Source organism: Dermochelys coriacea, chromosome 4 (assembly GCF_009764565.3).
Source record: "Dermochelys coriacea isolate rDerCor1 chromosome 4, rDerCor1.pri.v4, whole genome shotgun sequence".
Taxonomy (NCBI): Eukaryota; Metazoa; Chordata; order Testudines; family Dermochelyidae; genus Dermochelys; species Dermochelys coriacea.
The window spans coordinates 11,468,171-11,491,518 of record NC_050071.1 but is presented as its reverse complement, the minus strand read 5'-3'; the positions used below and the strand labels follow the sequence as shown (position 1 = coordinate 11,491,518).

The 23,348-nt window shown below is 47.9% G+C and overlaps 1 protein-coding gene across 1 annotated transcript in view; it reads right to left on the bottom strand.

Annotated features, from left to right (window-relative positions):
* Positions 1–10,924: 10,924 nt before the first annotated feature.
* BTC (betacellulin) overlaps positions 10,925–23,348 on the bottom strand; it is a 30,035-nt gene continuing 17,611 nt past the window's right edge. Inside the window, exons 3-6 of the mRNA XM_038399937.2 lie at positions 19,168–19,285; positions 13,026–13,172; positions 11,503–11,610; positions 10,925–11,031 (exon numbers count right to left, since the gene is read on the bottom strand). Coding sequence (XP_038255865.2) covers positions 11,505–11,610; positions 13,026–13,172; positions 19,168–19,285 — 371 coding nt within the window. The 3' untranslated portion in view covers positions 10,925–11,031; positions 11,503–11,504. The remainder of the gene's footprint in view (positions 11,032–11,502; positions 11,611–13,025; positions 13,173–19,167; positions 19,286–23,348) is intronic.

Genomic DNA, 23,348 nt, shown 5'->3' with positions numbered 1-23,348 from the left:
TGCTTGGACAACACTGGTTAAAATGCTGGTTGCCAAGCTACGCTACCCCTAGGGGGGCTGTATGGTGAAATCTTAAGTGCTAGTGTGAACAATAGTAGGCCCTCTGCTACAAAGTGTGAGTACTCTATTACAGGCAGCAGGACCACTCATTTGCATGAAGGTCAATTTTTGCTGGATTGAGGCCTTCTTTAATCCAAAGTATCAAAGCAGTAATCTTATTACGAATGAATCACTAGATGGCACTTGAGGAGGACACGACTCCGTATCAGAACTCCAGGTATGGAGGCTACAGAAACTAAATGAAGGTAGGGTTGAATAATGAGGTTGATTCACGCAATATGATCAGACACAGCAATCTGAGACTTGCTGGAGGAGTGTTATATGAAGTGAGTCGTAGCTCACAAAAGCTTATGCTCAAATAAATTTGTTAGTCTCTAAGGTGCCACAAGTACTCCTTTTCTTTTTGCGAATACAGACTAACACGGCTGCTACTCTGAAACCTGTGTTCTAAATATTATTTATAACAAATAAGGCCCTGGGGTCAGAATATTAAACCTACTCTTTTTCTTCGTACCTTATTGTAATGAACCATAAATTACACTTTGTGAACTATACAGAAGCAGAACCTTAATATAAAGGGTTAGCAAATTTTATCAGCATGTTACATGCATGAATAGTGTCCATTATAGATTATGAACACAGTGATTGGTGTTTGGGTGGTTACAAGCAATTTATTCACATCTAATAACCTGCAGCAATTGATGTCCATTCAGGGTGGTCCAAGCTTTTCAGTGCTGTGGGCCAGGTGCTAGGTTTGGGGCACCTCCCCAGGCCACATATAGAAATATAAATCCACATTCTAGAATCAGATCTTGCTTTAGGATTTAATCATTACAGCATTAATGGGGTGAAGAAAAAATGAAATGAAATGTAAGAGGGAAGCTCACCACTTAGTGAGAATCCTGAGGAAAAGGTTTTCCCCCACAGTAGCACCCCAATGTCAATATTACTGTACTCTTCACAGTGGCAAGCTGGAGACAGCGGCCAAAGATAACCTATCACGGCAATAGGACTTCCAGGCATTTTTCAGATGGTACATTTGCCACACTCACTCCTAATTTAGGAAGGAGATTCTGCAGCAGCCTCACTAATGAGTGTTGTCAACGGGCATAATCCTGGCTGCATTTTCCTTTGGCAAGAAATAGATGGATACTACCATTCTTATTTTCTATTCTTGCTCCATTAACGGAATGCCCAGTGCCTCATGCAGAGTGTAAATAACATGCCCCAGGAAAAGAATTAGGGGCAACATTCTTTTTTTATTATATGCATCACTCAGTCATCATTTGTAATTACAACTTCACGACGGCCTGGGGCTGGAGATTAGACACTTAGATTATGGACTATGCATCAGGTTCTTTATAACTACAGGTCTTGAACCTGAGATTTACCCAACTAATACCTGAGGTGCTGATTACAAAGGCTCCTGCGTGCAGGGCTAGATTAAATATCTCTTATTGCGAGTATCACGTTACTCTAAGTAGCCCCATTTAAACCAGTAGGCCCTCTGGAGAAGTAAGGTAATAGTCAATAACACTAAAGTAACAGCATCCAGTCCCGAGGGAGGATGTTGAGACTCTGGAAGAAAGTCACTGGCTAGAAGAAATTGTTCTCTGGCACCGCATTATTATGAAGAAAGGCTGTGGGAAGAGGCTAAGGAGACAGAATTAAGAGGCCCACATCACCTGAGGGCAACCTCGAAAACTGGGCCGGGCAAGGGCTGCAGACCTGCTTTGAATTCACGAGAGGGCATCACCATCCCCAATCAGGGCAAAATAAGGTTTTCCAGAGAGCTAGCACACAGCAGTTCTCTCGATCCGCCACTGCAAAGACAGAGCTAGAGCCAGCAGTGGTGGCTCAGAACCCAGCCCCAAACCTGGGAGAGGCTCCAACATTTGTCAGCACTGGAGTGACACGATATGGGCCTCACTTTTCAGGCTTTCCACCAAACCCTGAATTTACGTCAGATAGCTTTCTACGGCTGTTAGAAAAGAGACTGAGGGTGTCTGAAGCAAAGGGAAGTAAGAGATGTTACAGCAGAGACATTCTTCTGTCTGAAGAAATGGCACATTGTTTATTGCAGACCGCTCAGAAGAATGGATTAAGCATGAGGCACAAAGTAAGTTCTTTTAAGCAGCCTTGAACTGCTTACCTAACAACATATGCACAGAATTTAAGCCTAGGAAACTCTAGCAGCATAAACTCAACAGCCCCTTGAAGATTTTTTTAAATGCATGGAGAAAAAAAAAAAATACACTCAGGCTTGTAGTGGAGTCTGCTCAGATGGAATCTCTCTGTGCTGGATCAGGCTGCGTAATAGAATCACTTGTTGCAGTGCAAAACATGACAAAAATGATTTTAAAAATATCCTACAAGGGAAACAACCAACAACTTAAGGTTACATAGGAAGCACCCCTGAGAATCAGGAAATGGCAAATTTAACGATGCCTGCCCTGTGCATGTATGTATTACCCCAAAGTATCTCTACAGCACAACAGGTTCCCCCATAACCTTACCTCGTGTGTAGCATTTTGTACTTCTGTGCATGATAGATCAGGAATGCCCCACATTTCTGTGAAAGTACTTTGCACGATAAACCAAACTGTGATGCAGCTATCCTCAGCAATAGGAGCTAAACTCACCAGGAACATGGACACTAGCGCGTCCATCACTGCTATTGCCAGTGATTGAGAAACAATGGAAGTTTTCCCCCAAATGAATAGCACAAATGGTGCAAGTCTTGGGGGTTTCTTCTTCTTAGTTCCTCTAAGTTTGGGCCTTGATTGCACCAATATAAAACCCCAACCTGTACATACCAGGTCAGCAATGGCTAGTGAACCATGCTCCAGCTGCAAGTGAAGATAAGCCAAGCCATGAGCAGCACCAATTCAGTCACTTGCCTTGCCTATTGCAATTACCACTCCCACAGCTGTTCCAGTTAACTAATTGCCTTACAGAGAATGTCCCATTTTCCTACCTGCTGCTCTGAAATGGAATGTAATCAGTGGGTTATTCGGGGCATTTCAGGTATATTTTGCAGCAATGAATCAGTTAAACCCCGAGGACCGGCTAAATCCCCTCCTGTTGAGTTAAATTCAATAAAGTGTTACTTAAGCAATCTACTTAAGAGCATATGTAAGAGGATGGTACATAAATCTGCATTTACTGCTGACTGTATTGTGTGCATTCTTTGAACTTGTCAGAGCCGATATGATGAAGACGGTATTGTGATGACACCTCTTCCACTGCCACATGAACTTTGTGTGTGTGGGGCGGGGGTGGGAAGAGGGGGTTGGTCTGGGACAGAAGAAAAATGGCTTTACCTGACAGGCATAGGAGTACTTTTAAAAACAAACTCTGGTTTATAATGATGCAGCAGCTTGCATACACCATCCTTTGCGCAAAAATGACCCTGTTAGACGTAGCTATTGAATTTAACAGAAAGCCAAAGTCTGCTTTAGAAGTGGGTGTTCAGGACGGATCTCTTACATTCATCCAGTTGAGATTAACCACAGCTGCTTTCTGGAATCTTTAGGGAAGGAGGGGGGCCCCTTATCTGAAGCTGATTGCAGCCCACAAGATGAGGCAGTCAAGGTAATTTCAGACCCTGGATTGAACAGGCAGCGTTCCTGGCTCCATATGCAAACAACACTCATTTAGGTGTTATGCGATTGTGCTACAGACAGGGGTATTCAAAGAGTTGCACAGCAGTAGATATATTTGGAAAGTATTTTAAAACATGAGATTTCTGCCCTTCATGTTTTTCCTAAGACAGGTAAGTTTAAACATGAGCATACAGTCAGTCACTCTTCAAAGCCCCTTCACTAACTAGCACACTCAGTTCATTTATAAGGAACTGCTTGTAAGGGCCCTGCTTGTCTGCTACAAGCATGTATCAAATAGTTCACGTTTTTACACAAGGTGCTGAAGAGAAAAACTAATGTTTAAAAGAACTGGGAGGAGGGATGCAGGTTCATTCCCCCCCCCACACACACACACACTTTAATACAAATCTTGCATAAGAACAGGATACCAACATGCTATTTAAATTAGCATAGACTATTACGTACATCTTTGTTCTTCTACAGTGACTACATGACACTGATATTTAAAGCAGACTCCACACAGAGATAAACAATCTGAACTGCTCAATCGCTGATGGACTCCAGTATAATTTACCTGTTAAGATAAACTGTAATACTGCACTTGCAGCTTTACTTTCCTAATATAGAGATTTGAAGAAGCCATCGCACACAGAAGATGAACTTGTTCCTCTTCCATAGTTCCACCCTTCAAGGCAAGAATGCACTGAATAAAGTACGTACCGCTTTCCTTTGGGCTAAGCGGTGCTGACAGTTAGAACACACGAGATTTGCCAAACAGGACGTCCAAACAGCATGTTAACAGCCGGTAACGCTTTCAGTGCTAGCGCCAGGAAAGGTTTCGCTGTAGCAATCACAGCTTTCTCCTTTCAAAACAGGATTTGGTGCAATTGCATATAGACCCATAGAAGATCAGGATTGGAAGAGACCTCAGGAGGTCATCTAGTCCAACCCCCTGCTCAAAGCAGGGCCAACACCCACTAAATCAGAGGTGGGCAAACTACAGCCCACGGGCCACATCCAGCCCATGGGACTGTCCTGCCTGGCCCTTGAGCTCCCACCCAAGGAGGCTAGCCCCCAGCCTCTCCCCCACAGCCTCACCTCGCAACACTGCCAGCGCTCTGGGCGCCGTGGCTGGCTCCAGCCGGACCAGGCGGCTGCGAGCTCCTTCTGCTCTGAGTGGCATGGTAAAGGGGTGGGGCCTGGGGGGGGGGTGGATAAGGGATCCCGGGGGGAAGTCAGGAGACTGTCAGATGGGGCGGAGGTTCAAGGGGGGGACAGGCAGGGGACAGGGAACGAGGGAGTTGGATAGGCATGGGAATCCAGGGGGGCTGCCTCCCACATTAGGGGAGGGGGTCCCGGGAGGGATGGTCAGGGGACAAGGAGCAGGGGGCATTGGATGGGTCAGGGCTTCTGAGGGGGGCAGTCCGGGGGCGGGAAGTGGGAGGGGGAGATCGGGGGCAGGGGCCAGGCTGTTTGGGGAGGCACAGCCTTCCCTACCCGGCCCTCCATACAGTTTCGCACCCCAATGTGGCCCTCGGGCCAAAAAATTTGCCCACCCCTGCACTAAATCATCCCATCTAGGGCTTTAAAAATCTCTAAGGATGGACATTCCACCACCTCCCTAGGAGCCCATTCCAGTGCTTCACCACCCTCCTAGTGAAATTGTGTTTCCTAATAACCAACCTAAACCTCCCCCACTGCAACTTGAGACCTTTGCTCCATGTTCTGTCATCTGCCACCATTGAGGACAGCCGAGCTCCATCCTCTTTGGAACCTCAGGTAGTTGAAGGCTGCTATGAAATCCCCACTCACTCTTCTCTTCTGTAGACTAAATAACCCCAGTTCCCTCATGTGTGTCATGTGCCCCAGCCCCTTGACCATTTTCATTGGCCTCCGCTAACTCTCTCCAATTTGTCCACATCCCTTCTGTAGTGGGGGGGGGGGACACCAAAACTGGATGCAATACTCCAGGTGTGTAAAAGGTTGGCAGAGCGAATGAGAGATTCCCAACTAGAAGAGATGCCTTGGTAGAATTCTAAAACTCAGCCGCAAAATGCTAGTTAATGTAAAGGGACTGTTGCCCCCTTACTAACATTCAGTGGGGATGTTTTAGCTGCCAGCTCCCACTACTAAAAGGGGGAAGGGTCGACGGGGAATCAGGACCCGGAGACTGACAGCCCGCAGGAACAATGGGGAGAGGCCAATGCCCCAGGTCAGCCTGAACGACAGGGCGAGCAGGCTAATCAGGGAGTCAGGAGACCCCCGTCCTGGGTGTGAGCTGGAATTGCCTGGGTCAGACAGAGTGAGGCCGAGCTAAGGAGAAAGCAGGGGCCCAAGCTGAGCTGGGGAGCAGAGCTGCGCCAGATCCAGAGGGACCAGGAAAGCAGCCCAGAGAGAGCAGACCCTATCCTGGGAGCAGAGCTGCAGCCCCAAAGCCAGAGGCACAGCCCGGAGAGAGCAGACTTGCCCTGGGAGCACAGCTGCAGCAACCAGAGCCAGAGGGTCCAGAAAAGTAGCCCACGAAGCAGGTCAGTGCTGGGAGCAGAGTCACAGAAGCAGCCTGCAGAGCAGACTTGGCCTGGGAGCAGAGCTGCAGCAACCAGAGCCAGAGGGGCCAGAGAAGCAGCCGAGCTGAGGCAGAGTGGAGCTGGAGCTGGAACAGGAGCAGTCTGGAGCCGGGTGTTGTGAGCAGCTGGGGAGATTGAGGGGGACCCTGGGCAGTGGGCCCAGCACAGAGAAACGCCTCAGCCAGGAGGCTCTGCAGGCCAGACTCAGAGGGGGATTGGTAACCCTGACAGGGCGGGGGCAACGCTGGGAAGAAGGGTCCTGCCACCTAGAGCCTGAGAATGTGTGGCCACCACCAGAGCAAGTGTCCAACCCGCAGCATCCCTGCAGCACAGCCAGGGCCGGAGAAGGGGCCTGGGACCTACAAGGAACAGACTGTGAACTGCCCGGACATTGCAGAGAAACTGTTCGTGATGCTCCCTGCCACAGAGCGGGGTGATGTGTTTCCGTTAACCATTCCCATTTTCCCTTATTCTTTTTAAAATTGTTCATTTTAAAAAAGCATTTGCTTCAAATTGTATGCAACGATCAGCACGTCAGGGAAGTGCCCAGTGGAGAGAGAGCACCGGGAGTGGGGACACCCTAGCCCCTCTCCTAGGTGACCACAGCAGGGTTGGGGGTTGAGCCCCCCCAGAATCCCAGGCCCAGCCTTGTTGGGGTTACGAGGACTCTGCCAGACAGGAGAGTGGAAGAGGAGCCCTCAAGGACAGGGAAGCCACTGGGTAAAGGAAGTGGGAGCGAGGACTCAGATCCTTTCTGCACTGCCCCAGTGAAGTGGGCTAGCGAAGCCAGGAAAGTTCCCCACAATAGCAGCACTATTCCCCCGCTTACAGAATGATCCACCAGGCAGCAAAGTACTAACAAGAGAAGGGTATTGCCTGTGATCCTACAGAGCAGAGTTTAGTCAGTAAAGACTTCTGTTTTTCTCTGAGTAGGGAGCACGGAGCTCTATTAAACGCTATTGCTTACCATTCTATTTTAATTACCTGCCTGTTTCCATTACCCTCTAGAGCAGATCTATCAAGGCACTCTGTCTGCACACATGCAGCGCTGGCTCACAGAATAGTGAAAATAAAGGCAAATTTTAAAACACATGTTGCACTAGTATCACCACCCTATTAGGCATGGCTGCTGAAAGTTAAAATGCATCTATGCTTTGGGCTCAGGGCCATGAGGAATATCCCAACAGTGCAGATGTCATCTACTGAACATGGATCAAAGGACAAGGATGCAAAGCTCCTGTTCAGCAAAGGACTTAAGCCTGTGTTTACAGCTGTATTAACAGATACACAGTTACTCCAGAAATAAAAAGTTACTTTAGACCAGGGGTCTCAAACTCAAATGACCATGAGGGCCACATGAGGACTAGTGCATTGGCCCGAGGGCCGCATTACTGACCCCCGCCCCTGACACTGCCCCCAGCTCTACCCCCACTCCACCCCACCCCTTCCATGAGGCCCCACCCCATCATGCCTCTTCTCCACCTCCTCCCTTCTGGAAAGCTCTAAGCCCTGCCAACAGCTGTTTGGCAGCAGGAAGCGCCTGGAGTTAGGCGGGGGGGGCAGGGCACGCGGAGCTTGGCGGGCCGCAGCAAATAACCCCGCAGGCCGCATGTTTGAGACCCCTGCTTTAGACAATGTACAGTGTAAAGTTTTCCCTTGGCTTGAACAACAATACCTCTTATACAGCTTTTTTCATCCATAGATCTCGAAGCACTTTTCAAGGGAATTAAGCATTATTATTCCCATTTTACTGATGGGGAAACTGAGGCACAGGGCAGGGAAGTGATTTGCTGGAGGTCACTCAGCAGGCCAGTGGCAGAGCTGGGAACAGAACCCTTGTCACCTGAGTCCCAGGCCAGGGTTCTAGCCACTAGGCCAAGCTGCCTCCCTTTATGAAAAGAAGGGAGCCTGTTTTTACTATTCTGGTGCCTACTGCATGCAAAGGCAGCTCCTGTTTTTGTGGACCGACACCTGGTGTCCTTGAAAGCTTTGCCCTACTGTGTACTGTAGCTCGTGTGTGCGCGCACGGTGACCCTCATCGGCCACTTGCAAACACTCAAAGCAGCATTGGAAGCTTTAAAAGTGGCAGCAGCACCCACACTGCAGCCTCTAACTTGTTTCCCCTCAGGGGAGAGATCCCCACAGTTGTTCTGGATGTGTTCACCGCTGGGTTCCTCGGGACACCTATTTTTAAGCATTCTGAAACCAAAGCCGCTCAGCAGGACAGAAGCCATCCTGTATGGCACTCGGCCCTGGTGAGGGCGCCTTGACCTAGGTTAATGCCACCGTTCCCTAACAGGCTCTGCTTTTGGTGCGCGACAGCAGGGACAACCCCCCGGAAGATGAGCCCCCACACAGTGCACGTAAACCCAATGAGCTCCATCCGACCTGCGAGGGCAGCTCCACAGAACGCCTTTTCAAAGCGATGGTGCCAATTCATCCTCAGGGTAACTCACTTCACTGGAACAGTGCCGGGGAGAAGCAGCCCTCTGTGTTTACAGGGAGGCTGGTCTCGAATGTGCTGCAAGTAGGCCCTTCTCCAAGCTAGTGTGAACGCAACTGCAGCAGACTGCTCTACGACTGCATCCGCTCACCCGTGCTTCAAAACACATTTCCTTTGCCTGAGAGTTTACAGTGCTGCAACAGACCACTGTCCAACAGCAGAATTTTCTTCCGTTGATGAGCCACTTTCATAGGTGCACCAATCGTCTGCATTATTTTGGCTATTTTCTAGGCAATATTCCTGTGTGAGAGTCAATATGCAGACAGCCACTGATGTGTCAAAAGGGCAAGTGTCCCGTTCATATCAATGAGACCTTGCCAAGTTAAAATAAATTACAGGTGGACTTGATCCCGGCCGCCTATAGTTAAGCTTGGAAGGATGAGATTTTTTTGTTGGTAACTGTGGGTAAACATTGATTTCCTTGTACACATCGGCGGCAGTGGGTAAATGCGCCCATGGGGGAGGCTAGCCACCGGCCCAGCCCCCTCAGCCCCGCCACTTCTGCTCCCCCACCCTGTCCCCTGCCGAGCGCCCCCGGCCTGGGTGGGCAGCGCAGCCGGAGCGCCCCCAACCCGGCCCCAGCGTGGTTCCAGTGCTGGGCGGGCGGGCAGACAGCACTGCAGGAGTACCTCTAGCCTCAGTGTGATCCCACCGCTGGGAGGTCAGATTTCATGGCGTGTCATGGCCTTGCACACCATGACCTTCAGCCTGCCTGCCCAGCCTCTTGGCCACAGAAGGAAACAGCAGGCAGGAAAGAGCCTGGTGGAGTGTGAGCGGGGACATGCCAGGCTGTTTGGGGAGGCACAGCCTCCCCCTGCCTACAATACCCACCACCCAGGCTTGTACACACACAAAGTGACAAAAAAAAATATATCCATTGATGATCATCTAAATGTACAGATAGGCAAGAAAGAAAAACACTGCTTGGGAACTTAGAGTTTAATGTAAGGATATTTACTTTGTATATTTTGGCATGTGATGTTGACAATGTGTGCTTTAATGGTTATAAAACTAGCTTTTTGAATCTCAAGGTCTACTGATTAAATATTTATTGTCTGGCCCTTCCTATTATCTGGCCTTCCCATAATCTCCCACAACTGAAAACTGAAATAGATAAAAATAGGAAAAATATTCTTAAAAACAAACATTACCGCCTGTCAAAATCATAAAAATAAAAGTCTAATACTGCCATGCCTACCTATACTTTCCCTTATACGATTGTTTTCAGTTACTTGTAACTTTGTAAGACTAACTGTTTGGTCCGAGACTTTCCATGCTGGGTGTTTCTATTTTGGAAAGTTTCAGCTAAAATGGTTCAGCTGTTTCTGATGACAAGATTAGGAAAAATTTTGTTTTGCCCAAGTTAAAAAAATTCTTACAGCTGTTAAATTGACGTGCTCTAGTGCCTCCGTGCTTCGGGGCGGGGACTACAGTTTTACAGCTGGGGATCCGAGGCAAAGAGATTATCAAGTGTCCACTAACCTTGGGTGTCCAGTTTGCGAGGCCTACCACGTGATCTTACAGAGAACTTAGCATTATACAGCATTGGAGACGTTGAAAGCACAACCCCAATTAACTTCAGCTGCAGATCTGAGTGCCCAGCACTTCTGCAAATCTGGTCCCAGGTATCTCAAACAGGTCACCCAGAAAATGAGGAACACAATTCATGGCCAACTGAGCATTCTGGTGTAACTGACTTGCCCAGCATTACATAGGAATTCTGTGGCAAAGGAAGGGCTAGAATCCAATTCTCCAGGGCAGCATCCAACTGCCTTCACCAGGAGCCCATTCCTTCTCTCCCTGTAATTCTTGCCTCATCCACTACACACCTTTCAACTGCAACAAGCGAGGCAGGGGCCCGACACACAACAGCCTCCTTCACTACATAACCATGTTTCTCTCCTAGTGCACAGTCCATCCTGTGCACTGAATGAGACAGAGTTCTGTGGAAGTAATGGCATGTGATCAGACAGTAACATGGATTGGGAACCCTGACACAAAATACCTTTACATATGCCAGAATCATAACTCATTAATTTGCTACTAAAAACCTATCAGTTATTCTCATAAACGTTAGCTACACTTGATAAAACGTATTAAAGCTAAGAGATTTAGGATAAGACTTTCAATGGCGCTTGTGCCCTTTGTTTTCACAAGACATAGCTACAAACAAACAATGTAAAAACACCTGTTATTCATCTGCATTTATTATCTGGGCAATAGCCCTTCTGCGTCCCTCTCCCATAGAGCAAGACATTGTGCTGTGTGGAACCTGCCTGCAGGTGCCTTCAGTAACCTGTAGAGGTTAAAAGAGAGAGAGAGATGTATTAACAGCAGCATGAAGACCTGGCTTGTTCGAATTGTGTTCCTTCTGAGTTCTGCTCACCCCTCTGCAGACCTTTCACTGTGTTCCAACCCCGCCCTCCCCCTTCCTGTCCATCCCCAGCCCCCAAATGGAGCTGTAGAGGGGAACCCAAGGGATGACTCTGGCCTGCTGAAGCCCCATGTGGTACTGGGCAGGAGCTGGAAAGAACACCGCTTGATTTTCACAGCCCAGCTTGGGTTGGCAGGGCTGGCTCTTAAAAAGTATCTAGTTTTTAATTTTAGACTGAGCAACTCTGGTACAGAGTCACCGGAGGGCAAACGGAGAGATGCCCCTAGGGCCGTTTTTACAGAGTCACTCCTAACCCAGCTGCTGCATGTGGAGTTTAAACCTGACATTGACAGGGCTTAGTTTTCTGCATCCCCTCCTCCCATGCTAACTCACCTTCATGCAATGTCCGTCTCTAGGACATCCTCCTGTTTGGTAGGCAAATCTTTCTCCAGCGTTTCCATTTCTTCTTCCTTGCTCCTCCTGCGGCGCTTCCGACAGTGACTTGCAAAGCAAAGTCAGTGATTAGCCTGAGCTAACTTGGTTCGTCGCAGAAATTCACTGTCTCTCTCAAATCAGAAATGTTTCCCGCCCTACCACCACTTTAAAATATTTTAAGACCCATAGAGCACTTCCCAGCTACAGAGCCCTATATAAACTATGATCAATCCTCCCAGCACGCCTAGGAGATCATTAACTAGTCGCCACAATTTACAGATGAACAAACATGAGGTCAACTCTCCTCCAAACCTCATTAAAAATCCTTGCAGATTCCCACCGACTTCAGTGCAGGTTGAAAAGGGCCCTGGGACTCCAATTCAACAGAGCATTGAAGCCTCAGGCCTTCCCAGAAACGGCTATAATTAAATCAGTACAAAACGGTGCCTAGACCAGCCCTTCCAGAGGTCAAGTGAATTGTCCAAAGCCACAGAGGGAATCCAGGGAAGAGCTAGACTGGAATTCTAACCCATGTATTCAGACCCACTGCCTCCACCGTTAATTCATCGGTCACTCTTGGGAAGCATCTGTGGGCCCCATTTCTCAGTTGCCACTTGCTTGTATACCAAATCAATGGATAACTTCCATCCTGTTCAGTGCTTGTTCCAGGTATTAGCAGGCCCTGTATATGGGCTACTCCTTTAGCAGCAGGCATTTGCCATCAGTCAGAGGTTCTTGGTGAGTAAGAGGGAGTCCTCCATCCCCAAAACTAAATGTATAAGATCTTTGGGGCAAGAACGATCCTATTGTCTACCTGCACAGCGCCCTGAAAAATGAGGCCCTGGAGACCACCATGCTACAAACGGCTCCCCTAAGAAAAATCCAAATGCTGGCAGGAACCCAAGTACCATTTTCATCTGTCAGGTTGGGTCCTGCGTCCCTTGAAATCAATGGCAAAGCTCCTAGCAACTGCAGTGTTTCAGGATTGGGTCTTGAAAAGGGACAGAGCCAGTGCCAGCTGGCTTGAGGTGGGGGGAGCTAAAAAGAACAGCGCAAATGTTCAGGCTTGGGCTGGAGCCCGGACTGAGACCTGCCCCGCTCACTAGATTTCAGAGCCCAGGATCTGGGCCAAAAACACCTACACTGCTATTTTTAGCCTCACAACCCAAGCCCCAGGAGGCCAGGTCAGCTGGCCCGGGCTCTGCGACTCTGTGCCGCTGGTCTTTTATTGCTGTGTAGACGTACCCGGGGGCTATTAGGGGCAATGAGAAATAATTGTATTGCAAAGCCACGACAAGAACCATCATGAGCGCGTCCCTTGAAGCATTCCTCAAAAGACTCCTAGTAATGCCTGACATTTCCTTTACAGGCCAAACCTCCCCCGCCCCCGTTGTAGAAGTGGCAGAGGAGTTAGACAGACCTCACAACAGTTCACACGCACTAGCACAACAAAGAGATGCAAGACACACAAGCATACTTACTGACTGCATATGCATATGCATATTACCAGGCCGATCAGCGCCACCATGGCAACGATGAAGCAAATCACTACAATCTGGCCTTGATCTCCTCTTAGGTAGAATATGTCCACTCGCTCACATCTTGCACCTGTGTAGCCTTTCTCGCAGCTGCAAGAGGGAGGGAAAGCGGGACAGTATGAAGCCTTGACACTGCAACGAGAACACCCAATGGTGACAGGAACGGGCATCAAAGGCCAGGTCTTTCAAATGCGCACACGGACACAATCGCTGCCCTGTACAAGGGGCTGCCCCAGGAACAGAGCCCGGCATGAAGCGTGGCTCCCACACAATCCCTCCCCGTCGCTCTGGGGAATGACTATGTTACTTCACTTCCTTTCCTACAGCAAATAAGGTTCCACCACCTGGCTCACAGGTGGGGGTATCAGGCGACCGCACACCTGGAGTCACAATCTGAGCAGGGAGCAAGAGAGGGGTCCTGCCTCCTTGAGCAAGGGCTGTGACAATCCAGCCCTATATGAGCAAGGCTTTGCAGGGTCGGGCCCCCAAGTTACTATCCACTGTATCGAAACCTGGGGCCCAGAGGGGCCTTTGGGTGAACCCTGCCACCAGGCTGCTGCAGCTGTAGTCAGGGATGGGTTAAAGCCAAGCATAACCTTTTTCAGCTTCAAGCTTGCTCACATATGCCTTGTGGAGCAGGTACCACCCAAAGTGTGAATACGCCACCCCTGAGCATAGGGTGTCCCTTGGACCCTGGAACTCATCAGGGTGAGGGACACGGGCCAGTGATCAGAGACGGATGGTTTGGTTTTTCCTGCAGGATCTTGGGCTTTGGCTCTCCAAGGAGTGCCCCACTGAGAACACTTGCTGCCAGCGCCACTCACAGCAGGCAGGGGGAGCGCAAACCCGCCTGGAGACCACTCATGCGCCAAGACAAACCGATACCGACCAGAGACAACTTCCTATTACAGCAGCAGGGTACCCCGTTTATTCTGGGAAAGAGACTGGCTAGTAAAGGCTCATTATCTTGGGCAGATTTCACTGTATTTTCAAAATTTCTCAAGGTTAACTGCAGCATTCGCAGGGATACCGAGTTAACACTCGGCTTGGGACGTGTGGAGTCACTTTCCACCGGTGTGAAACAGCACAGCTGCCAAAAATCACCCTGGGCCTTTAAAATCTTTTTGCTGCAGAAATGGAACCTCATTAGCTGACTTGTGACCCAGCCACTACGAGCCAGTCCCAGTCTCCCTAATGAAGTGCTATCAAAGAGCGGACTGAATTTAAACACCTCCCCGGCTGTCTGGTGAAGCCAATTCCATGCCTTCTGTTCAGAAGGGCAAATGAAATCCAGAGTACGCAAGGTACAGAAGTGAAGAGAGCGCACACAGCACAAAGGGAGAGGGACTCGGGGCAAAAATCTTCATCCTGAATCTCTTTGCTTTCCTCCCGTAGGCATTGTGGGGATCAATCCACTGTAATGTCCCTCCTTCAACAGCAGTGCACCCCACATACACCTGCCCTCCCACTCATCTCAGGAAGACAACCATCAGTGGGAGGTTGTTGTGAAAGGGCCTGTCTACACTGCGGGGATTGCACTAGACTAGCTGCAGCACTGGGTATAAGAAGTGGCCTGCATACAGCAAATCTACAGCCAGGGTTTGAACCAGTGCCGCAGCAAAAGATGTAGCTACATTGGGGAAATACAAAAACCACCGCTGCTTACACTGGGTCTTCTCCCCACCTCTACCCCACTTTCCTGACTGAAAACGGTCAGGCGGGAAAAACCCCATGCAACGCGAGCACGCAAGAAATGCTGAACCTTTTGTCCTGGTACCAGATATTTGCATTTCCGATCAGGAATCACAATACACCACACTAAGTGACCTCTACCTTTCCCAATGAGCCCATGTTAACTGTGTTAGCTAAATATGTTCAAACAGGGTTAGATGACCCTAGAAGTATAAACACCTGTGGCCCATCTACACTTGCTCTTCCACGGTTCATACTGGTGGGAGTGCTAAAGCAACAGCGTAAAAAGTCAGACACACCGACTGCAGGCGCTTCTGACTGTATAGTCCCGGGGGGGGGGGGGGGTGAACTAGATTTTTGCACCCTGCACAGGGCAGAGCAAACGGCAAACTGTGAATGAATGCACAGTCACCCAAGCACTGTCAGAGGAGGTTTTACAAAAGGTTAGTGTGGATTATTGTAATTAGTATTATCTAAAGCTCACTATTCCCCCAAACCACAAGCATCGAGGCACCGACATGAAGCTCACAGCCATCATTCTAACAGCCATTCCAGTACAAAGCCCAGCCACTTAGCCATAGTTCCATAGGCGCCAACTCCGTGGGTGCTCTGGGGCTGGAGCACCCACAGGGAAAAATTAGTGGGTGCTCTGCACCCACCAACAGTCAAGCAACCCTCACCCTCTGCCCCACCACCTCCTTCCCCCCCAGCACGCCACGTTACTGCTCCTCTGCCTACCTCCCAGCACTTCCCGGCCAGCCGCTGCCAAACAGCTGTTTGGCAGCATTAGCACACTCCTGGAGAGAGGGGGAGGAGTGGGAATGTGGTGCTCTCAGGGGAAAAGGCAGGGGTGGAGCAGGGATTTGGGGAAGGAATTGGAATAGGGGCAGGGAGGGGGCGGAGTTGGGGTAGGGACTTTGGGGAAGGGGTTGGAATGGGGGGGCGTGCAGCCACAGAAAAGAGGGGAAGTTGGTACCTGTGCATAGCTCAGCAGGTGAGGAGCTGTGCGAATGTTTCAGAGGCCAAAAGCCGAGGCTCACACACATCTTGGCCCCACATTCACGAACTGAGGGTAAAAGGTTGTTCAAACCTTGCATCCCACCTTTGCAGCTGTCTTCTTGGAAGACTCGCAGGGGAGGGATTGCAAGGGTGGGGGGGAAGAACCCTACCCCCAAAAATCTTCATGGGGCAGCCAATGACTTCCTGCCACCAGGTGTGCGAGGCCATGTCTACACTACAAAATTCACTTACATCGGCATACCACCGCCACAGTAATTGAATCACTTTCGCCCATACACTTTGCTCCTTGTGTCAGCAATGCGCGTCCTCACCAGAAGCGCTTGCCTCGATTGCACTGTCAGCGTGGTATGACTCCTAAATGCCATTAACAGTCGCCAGAAACAGCGTAGTGTCTATACGGACACTGCAGCGACCTAACTACATTGACCTTGATTCCGCACCGCTCATGGAGGTGGAGTTAAGTCAGCGTAGTGGGGCAGTTACATCAGCGGGAGCAAAATTTAAGCACAAACACGTCCATAGTTAGGTCGATGTAAGCTGCCTTGCGTCGACCTAGCTCTGTAGCGTAGACCAGGGCTCGGTGTGCACACGTAAGAGTGAGACAAGCAGGATCTCTAGCTCCCACTTCCTCCAGGTACTTATGCCCTCACTTTAAGCACAAGTTGTCCCACTAAGTCAGTGGAATTACTCACATCCTTAAGGCTAACCATGTGTTAATTGCTGAGCTGGGGCCTTGGTGAGGAAGTCCTGAATAGGAGCGGCTTGGTTTGGACAGTGGAAAACCTTTCCCCTACTTTCCAAAATCACCAGGGAAAATGCACAGCAATTAGCTTCCATACACTAGGACTTGGGAGATCTCGGGTTCAGTTCCCTGCTCCACACAGACTCCTGTGGGCCATGAAGATATGTGCACTAAAGACTGAAGCGCTCATACTACGATGATGGGGCCAGATAAGTACCTAAGACATCCATTTTGAAAGCTACTTGTATTTCTGGTTAAGATGAAAGCTTAGATTATACAGTCAGTCACAAGCTTCTCATGGATATCATTATTGCTCCTTTCGGCACTCTCAGGGCAATGGAATTGTACGATGAAAGACTTTAACAAGCAAGGAAGAGTAATCGTGTGCAGGAGACCTAACTAGTAAAACTGGAGCATCATGGGCCATGTAGGAAGTGCATATAAAATGAGGACACATTCTGAAGTATGCAATGCCCAATATTTCCACCTCTCTCCTATCCAATTCTTAAAATGCAAAAACACCAACAGTTTTTAAGTTTCCAAGATGAACAAAAATAACTTCATCATAGACAATTCTCTCCAGGCAATTACAGCAAATGGAGAAATATATTGCACTGTGTGATAACACTGAATGAAGGACAAAAGTGTGGTTAGAAAAACCACACAGGATACCTATGTTACATCATGCCCATATTCTTCATAGAAATATTATGATATGAATATGGCATAACAAATATGTTTTATGCAAGATGGGTCATGTGAGGTATCACTGGAAAGGTTATGATCTACTGAATGTGTTTATCCAATTTGTATACATGTATCATTTCTGTATCTGAAGTTAGGAATATTGACTATGCAACAATTACAACTGTGGGTGTATTTGGGGAACTGCCCACCTGACCGTCGGCAATCAGCCTGGATGAGCCATTAAGACTAACAATAAGACTTTGAAGATACTAATCTCCCACCTTCCCGAGATGTTGCTTTGATGCTGCAGGATCATGTGATGTCACCTGGTACAGAGTACCACCTTGGACACTGCTGGTATTTTTCCACTGGAAACAAAGGATTCCCGCTTTATGTAAAGTCTATTTAAGGCTCGGAAGTAAGGCAATCATGGCTCATCTCTCCATTGCTTCCCAGCCCAAGAAGGAAGACTGCTAAAAACAACTGGAGAAACAAAGGAACTAAGCAGGGGAAAGGCAAGGGCTGAGTCCAGGCTGAGACAGGAATCTAGCCTGTAAAGAGACATAACTGGAACTCTGAGCTGCAAAAACTCTGCACCCTGCCTAAACAATATTTAGGGTGAGAAATTACTAGTTGTAACAGTTTCTTTAGTGTATTCAGCTTAGTTTGTGTGTTTTGTTTTATTTGCTCAGTGATCTGCTTTGTTCTGTTTGCTATCCCTTATAATCACTTAAAATTTACTTTTGGTAGATAATAAACTTATTTTTTGTTTATTTCAAAATCCAGTTTGTGTAATTCATATCTTGGGGTGGGGGGGAAGCTGTGTCTACCTCCCTCCACATTGAGGGAGGGAGCAATTTTTATGACCTTGCGTTGTGCAGATCTTCTGTACAGCGCAAGATAATATTTTGGGTTTACACTCCAAAGGAGGTGTGCATGTGATGGCTGGCCATTCCCCTAGGTGAGTCCTCCCACAGAGAGAGCTGATTGCAGACTCTGTGTGATTCTACAGTTGGGTGTGTCCCTATGTGTGTGCGCGCGCGCACGCGCGCACACTGAAAAGGGCCTTGACAGCCGGTCACAGCAACACAGAATGAGTGAAGCCCAGGCTGATGGGATGGGCGGGCTTAGTGGGACCCCAGCAAATCATGTGGCACCCCAAAAAGGGGGGGGGTGTCAGTCCAACCCATCACATCCTGGGCACATCTTTGACCACTCCAATTCAGAACAAGCTGATCCAGTATCCCTTTCTGGCAAAGATCAGAAGGGCAGCTTTACCGGAAAAATTGCTAGGAAGCCGGATGCTGACAGCAGCTTAGCTAGAATTGCAGGGGAACGATCAAACCCTTTGGGATTCTGCAGCGTGCAGAATTTTAGCCCTTCTCCAAGCTGCTTTAGGAAACTGACCCTGCTGCTGCTGAAGACAGTGAGAGCTTTGCCATTAACTGCAATATGAGCAAGATCAGGCCCTTTATGAATATTTTTGATCTCTATTTAAAAATTTGTTTATCCCTGACTAGCATTCAAAGTACCTAGGAAGACAACTAGTCAAGCTTTCTATTTACATTTTCACTGAAAGGAAAGGTTTCACAAAAGGCTCCTTCCCACTATCATCACCTGTGCGCCTCTGTTACTGGAAAACCTAAATACTATTTGACACAGAAAGTTTTGCTTGCGTACTTTCAGCCAGCCTGGGAAAGGTTCCAACCTTGAACCAGATTCAAGACTTTCATGCTCTCACGTTTCAATAGGAGCATCTGCGTCACCCTTTCAAAAAGCTCCTGACACTTTGAAACAACCCCCAGTGCCGAGAAAGCAAGTGGAGGGTTACGTGGACCAAGCTAGTTAGGAGTCAGTGTGTGGATAGCTAAAATATTTTCACCATATCAAGCCCCGGCTAGTGCAATTTTATGTCCTTCCCCTGGGTTTGGAAGTTTTACTTACACGCAAGCTGGTATCTCTTCTGACATGACATATCGACATCGCCCTTTGACACAGTAATGCTTGTATTCCTCGGGACACTTAGAAAAGTGCCCTCTCCGCCGCAACTGCGTGATATTATCTACAAAAAACAAGGAGTGAGTTTTCAAGAGGACACAAAACCAGGTTTAAGCTACGGATGATCAACTTCACTGCCACGCTCCTCACAAAACATTTCCATTCTGTATGTTACATAGGTGGATAAAACGATGGCCCGAACCCCAAAGGTAAAATTCCAGAGGAGCTATAAGATGTCAGATGAAGGAGATCATCAAAAATAAGTACAGCGTCAACCACCACCACCACCATCGGATAAGCGTCCATACCACTGCAAGAAAATTAAAAGCAAAAATCAGCAAGCTAGAAGAACTGGCAACTGAAGAGGGACTTGATCCAGCAGGCATTACAGGAACACGGTCAGGTGGCAAGAGTCAATGGGATAAAATACCTGGCGATGGGACAGATTAGGTTAGAGGTGTGGGAGTGGCAACGTAGCTAAAGGAGTCCATAGAATCTGCAGGGGAAAATTTTGGTTGCACGGGACCATGCAGTAGAACGTGTATGGATGCAAATCCGAAGTTATAGGAATACACATATTCTAGTAGATCTCCAGATCAGGAAAGACTGTGATAATGGGTGACTTCAACTTCCCATAAAGAAACTGCTCCAATGTCCTATCAGGGCAAAGCTTCCTGCAGCTATTTCTCAACACTAGTAACAGCAGCTAGTTCTCGAGCGTGCAAAAGGAGAGGCTATTATCTACGGAGCCCTAAATAACTCAGGACTTGGTTCAATAAGTAAATACAGTTGAGCCGTGAAGCTACAGTAACAGCTACATAACTAAGTTCCAGATCTTTTAGGGGGGAATCCTGCGAACTAAGTAGCACAGTGACACTAAATGTTAGAAAATTATTCAAAGAGTTAGTCCGAAACCCCAAAGTCAAAAGAGAAGAAGGAAGTTTAAAAATCTTAGGATAGAGGCTACTTACATGGCCATGAAAGAATCAAAGCCCTAAAGAAACACATCCAGCTAAGGCAGAAAAAAATATAAGCTAAAATTATGATGGCTAAGAGGGAATCTGAAGAGCACTTCTGGGACACAGCTAGGTCTCTACATGGCTGAAAACAGTGTCTCCTGTTGTAATATTGGGCCAAACAACTGCTGGTCTTTGATGGTCTAGCCCCACACTAATTATCATCTCATATACTATCAAAATGCCGACTCCCAACCCTGCTCTCCAAGGATGCCAGGCTCCATCACCCACTTGTTCAAACAAATCCCTCGGTGCATTTACCCAAGCTGCCCCTTATGCTGGGGAGATGCTCCTAACAAACATCTGCAGAGCTACCTCATTGTCCTTCCTTCCAATCCCTCCTTCAAATGCTCCTTTGCTGTGATGGCTACAAAAAACTTGGCAATAGCTAGGCAGCTGATGTGTCATTCCCGTTTTCTTGTCATTCCCAGTCCATAACCACCTGTTGTCTCTTGTCTTATGGTACACAGTTTAAGGAATGGACCACATTTTTGTTCTGTGTTTGTGTAGCACCTAACACAGTGAGACTCCGATCCATAACTAGGGTTCCTCAGCACTACAGTAATGCAAATAAATACTACTGTGCCAGAGGTAGACCTTCGAAGTGTGAAATCTTCAAAAGGCTAGCATAGTGAGAGGTGCCAGGCACTACAGGCACAGAGAATGCCCAGAGATTTGTGCAGCAATAAATGTTAGATGTATTTGTGTGAGCGAGGGATTGTGTTCTAACTCCCTGGGAGAAGGTTACGGTTTCCTCCAGGAACTAAAATCAGCAGGGGAAAATTACTACAAGTTTTCAGACAGGTAATCGGCTCCACTGAAGTACTGCCCCTAGGCAGAACTGCATATACTGGTTCAGATTGGGTTCAAGAGGCCTAACAGAAAAGAATGGGCCATTGGTATAAAGGAGCAGTGTGAACTGACTCAGGGACCCTCATTTGATCCTCAAATTGATGCAAGACTAACAGAGAGAGCAAAACCCTGTTAGAAGGGTTGGAAGGACTGGAACTTGGCAGTCTCTCCAAGTGGAAGATGGGCAACACCTGGTAAGCTTAGCATGTGCAGCGACTGTTTACTGTTGTGTGATGTTTTCTCTAGTTGTTTTTGTCCTACGTAAACAGGTTGTGCTGTGTAAAAGTTGGCAGGTTGCTGGTAATGCTGTCACACACCTGGGAGAGAGCAGAATTGCATGAGCTGGACTGAGGTCAGACCTGCTGGGGGATAAGCACAGTGAACAGCCGGGAGATGCAACCCTAAAACCACCATCTGGAGGGAGAGGGATGTGGAACCCGGACACACTGGTAAAGCAGGTGCCACTTCTTGCCAAGCCTCTAGGTGTCAGCTGAGCACTGACAGATTAATAGCTGGAAACCAGTCCACCTATATGTTCACATCGTTCAAGGCAGGTGTTAGACTTGTAAGGATGTGTTTATACTCTAGAAAATGCTTGTAAATTGCTGCATTAATCTTACTTGTAAGATCTATATTCCATGCTACAAAGTACAATACAAGTGTTTTATAATTGTCAACATGCCTGCCCTGAACTTGTGACTACAGACAGAAAGAGTAACTTCCCCCGCCCATCCAGGAGGACTATTAAAATTAAGTGGGCCATTGTAGGACGAAAGCTTTTTTGATTACCCCATCCAAGGAGAAGAATGTGCAGAAGGACTCGCCCCATTGGTTGGAATGTAGGACGAGGGAAATAAAGAAAGATTGTTCATCTCTTTGCTGTTTGGACTCTTACAAGGGCTGGAGCTAAGAAACAAAAAGCAGAGATCCCCAGAGTCAACCTGGGTTAGCCCTGAAAAGACATTCAATTTCATCTTTTGGAACCAAAGACTGAACTTCTTTGTGCATATAGAATACCTGCATTAAACATATAAATAACTTCTCTTTTTCCTAGTTAATAAATCATTCACTAGTTTACCATAGGATTGGCTACCAATGTTGTCTTTGGTGTGAGATCTAAGGCAGTGCTTCTCAAGCTATCTGATATGGGGGACTGGCAATTTTTTTTTCCACCCAACATGCGCGCAGACCAGCAGCTGATGTTTGCAGACCGGCACCGATCCACGGACCACCACTTTGAACAGCACTGATCTAAGGTATAAATTGACCTGGGGTAAGTGACTGGTCTCTTGGAACCGGGAGAAACCTGAATATTGTGTGATTTTTGGCGTAAGTGACCATTTATCATGAAGTCCAGCTTTTGCCCGGGTGACAAGGTAGACTGGAGAGCCCACAGGGACTGTCCGTGACTCCATGGTAAGACTGTCACAGGGATCTAGGAGTTCACATTTGTTACTGAGTTGATGAAATCTAGGTATAGAACATACCACCAGGTTGGTGTGTTTGCCCTGTAGTTGGCACACACACTCATGAAGCACTCCAGACAGCATGACAATCCCCACCCATAGATGGCTAGAGACTTGAGACTCACAGGGGTACACTGGAAGGGGTGCAGTTAACCCTGGAACTGATTTAACATGCTTAACCCTATTAACCAGGTTACAACAGGGTCCTTGGATATGGCTGTCACTGGAACCTGTGCACATACTCTGGGGTGGTGGGTAGAGTAAGTGAGCTCTTCTGGCCCAGATGCGAGCACAACTCTATACACCGATTAGGGTATCGCAGAGGGAGGTACGGGGATGTATTCCTACTCAAAGCCATATTGCTGTGTGAGCCAAGGAGCCACCACACACATGAACAGATGTTCCCCTTGGCTGTGGCATGGCTCCTCTTGACCAGGAGGGTAAGGTCCCACAGCACCACCTAGCACAAATAAAAATTACATGCAAAAAAAGAAAAAGTAAGTGTTCAGTTGTGACAGGGCATTAACAATCATGACCTCAAGTCAGGAAATCCCAGCTATCCAAGTTGCTCCAATCACAGCAACAGCTGCAATGAACATCCTACTTCTCCCACAGACAACACTCACAGCATTAATATTCTAAAGGTTACATGTAAAAACCAGGAGTAGACATTATCACATAGGCCAATCTGGCTTTATGGACCCCACATTATGAGTGGGATTTCCTGACTCTGGAAGGCCTGATAAAGCAGCCTTTGTTCTGTGGTAGAGAGATTTTCCATTTAAATTTCCCT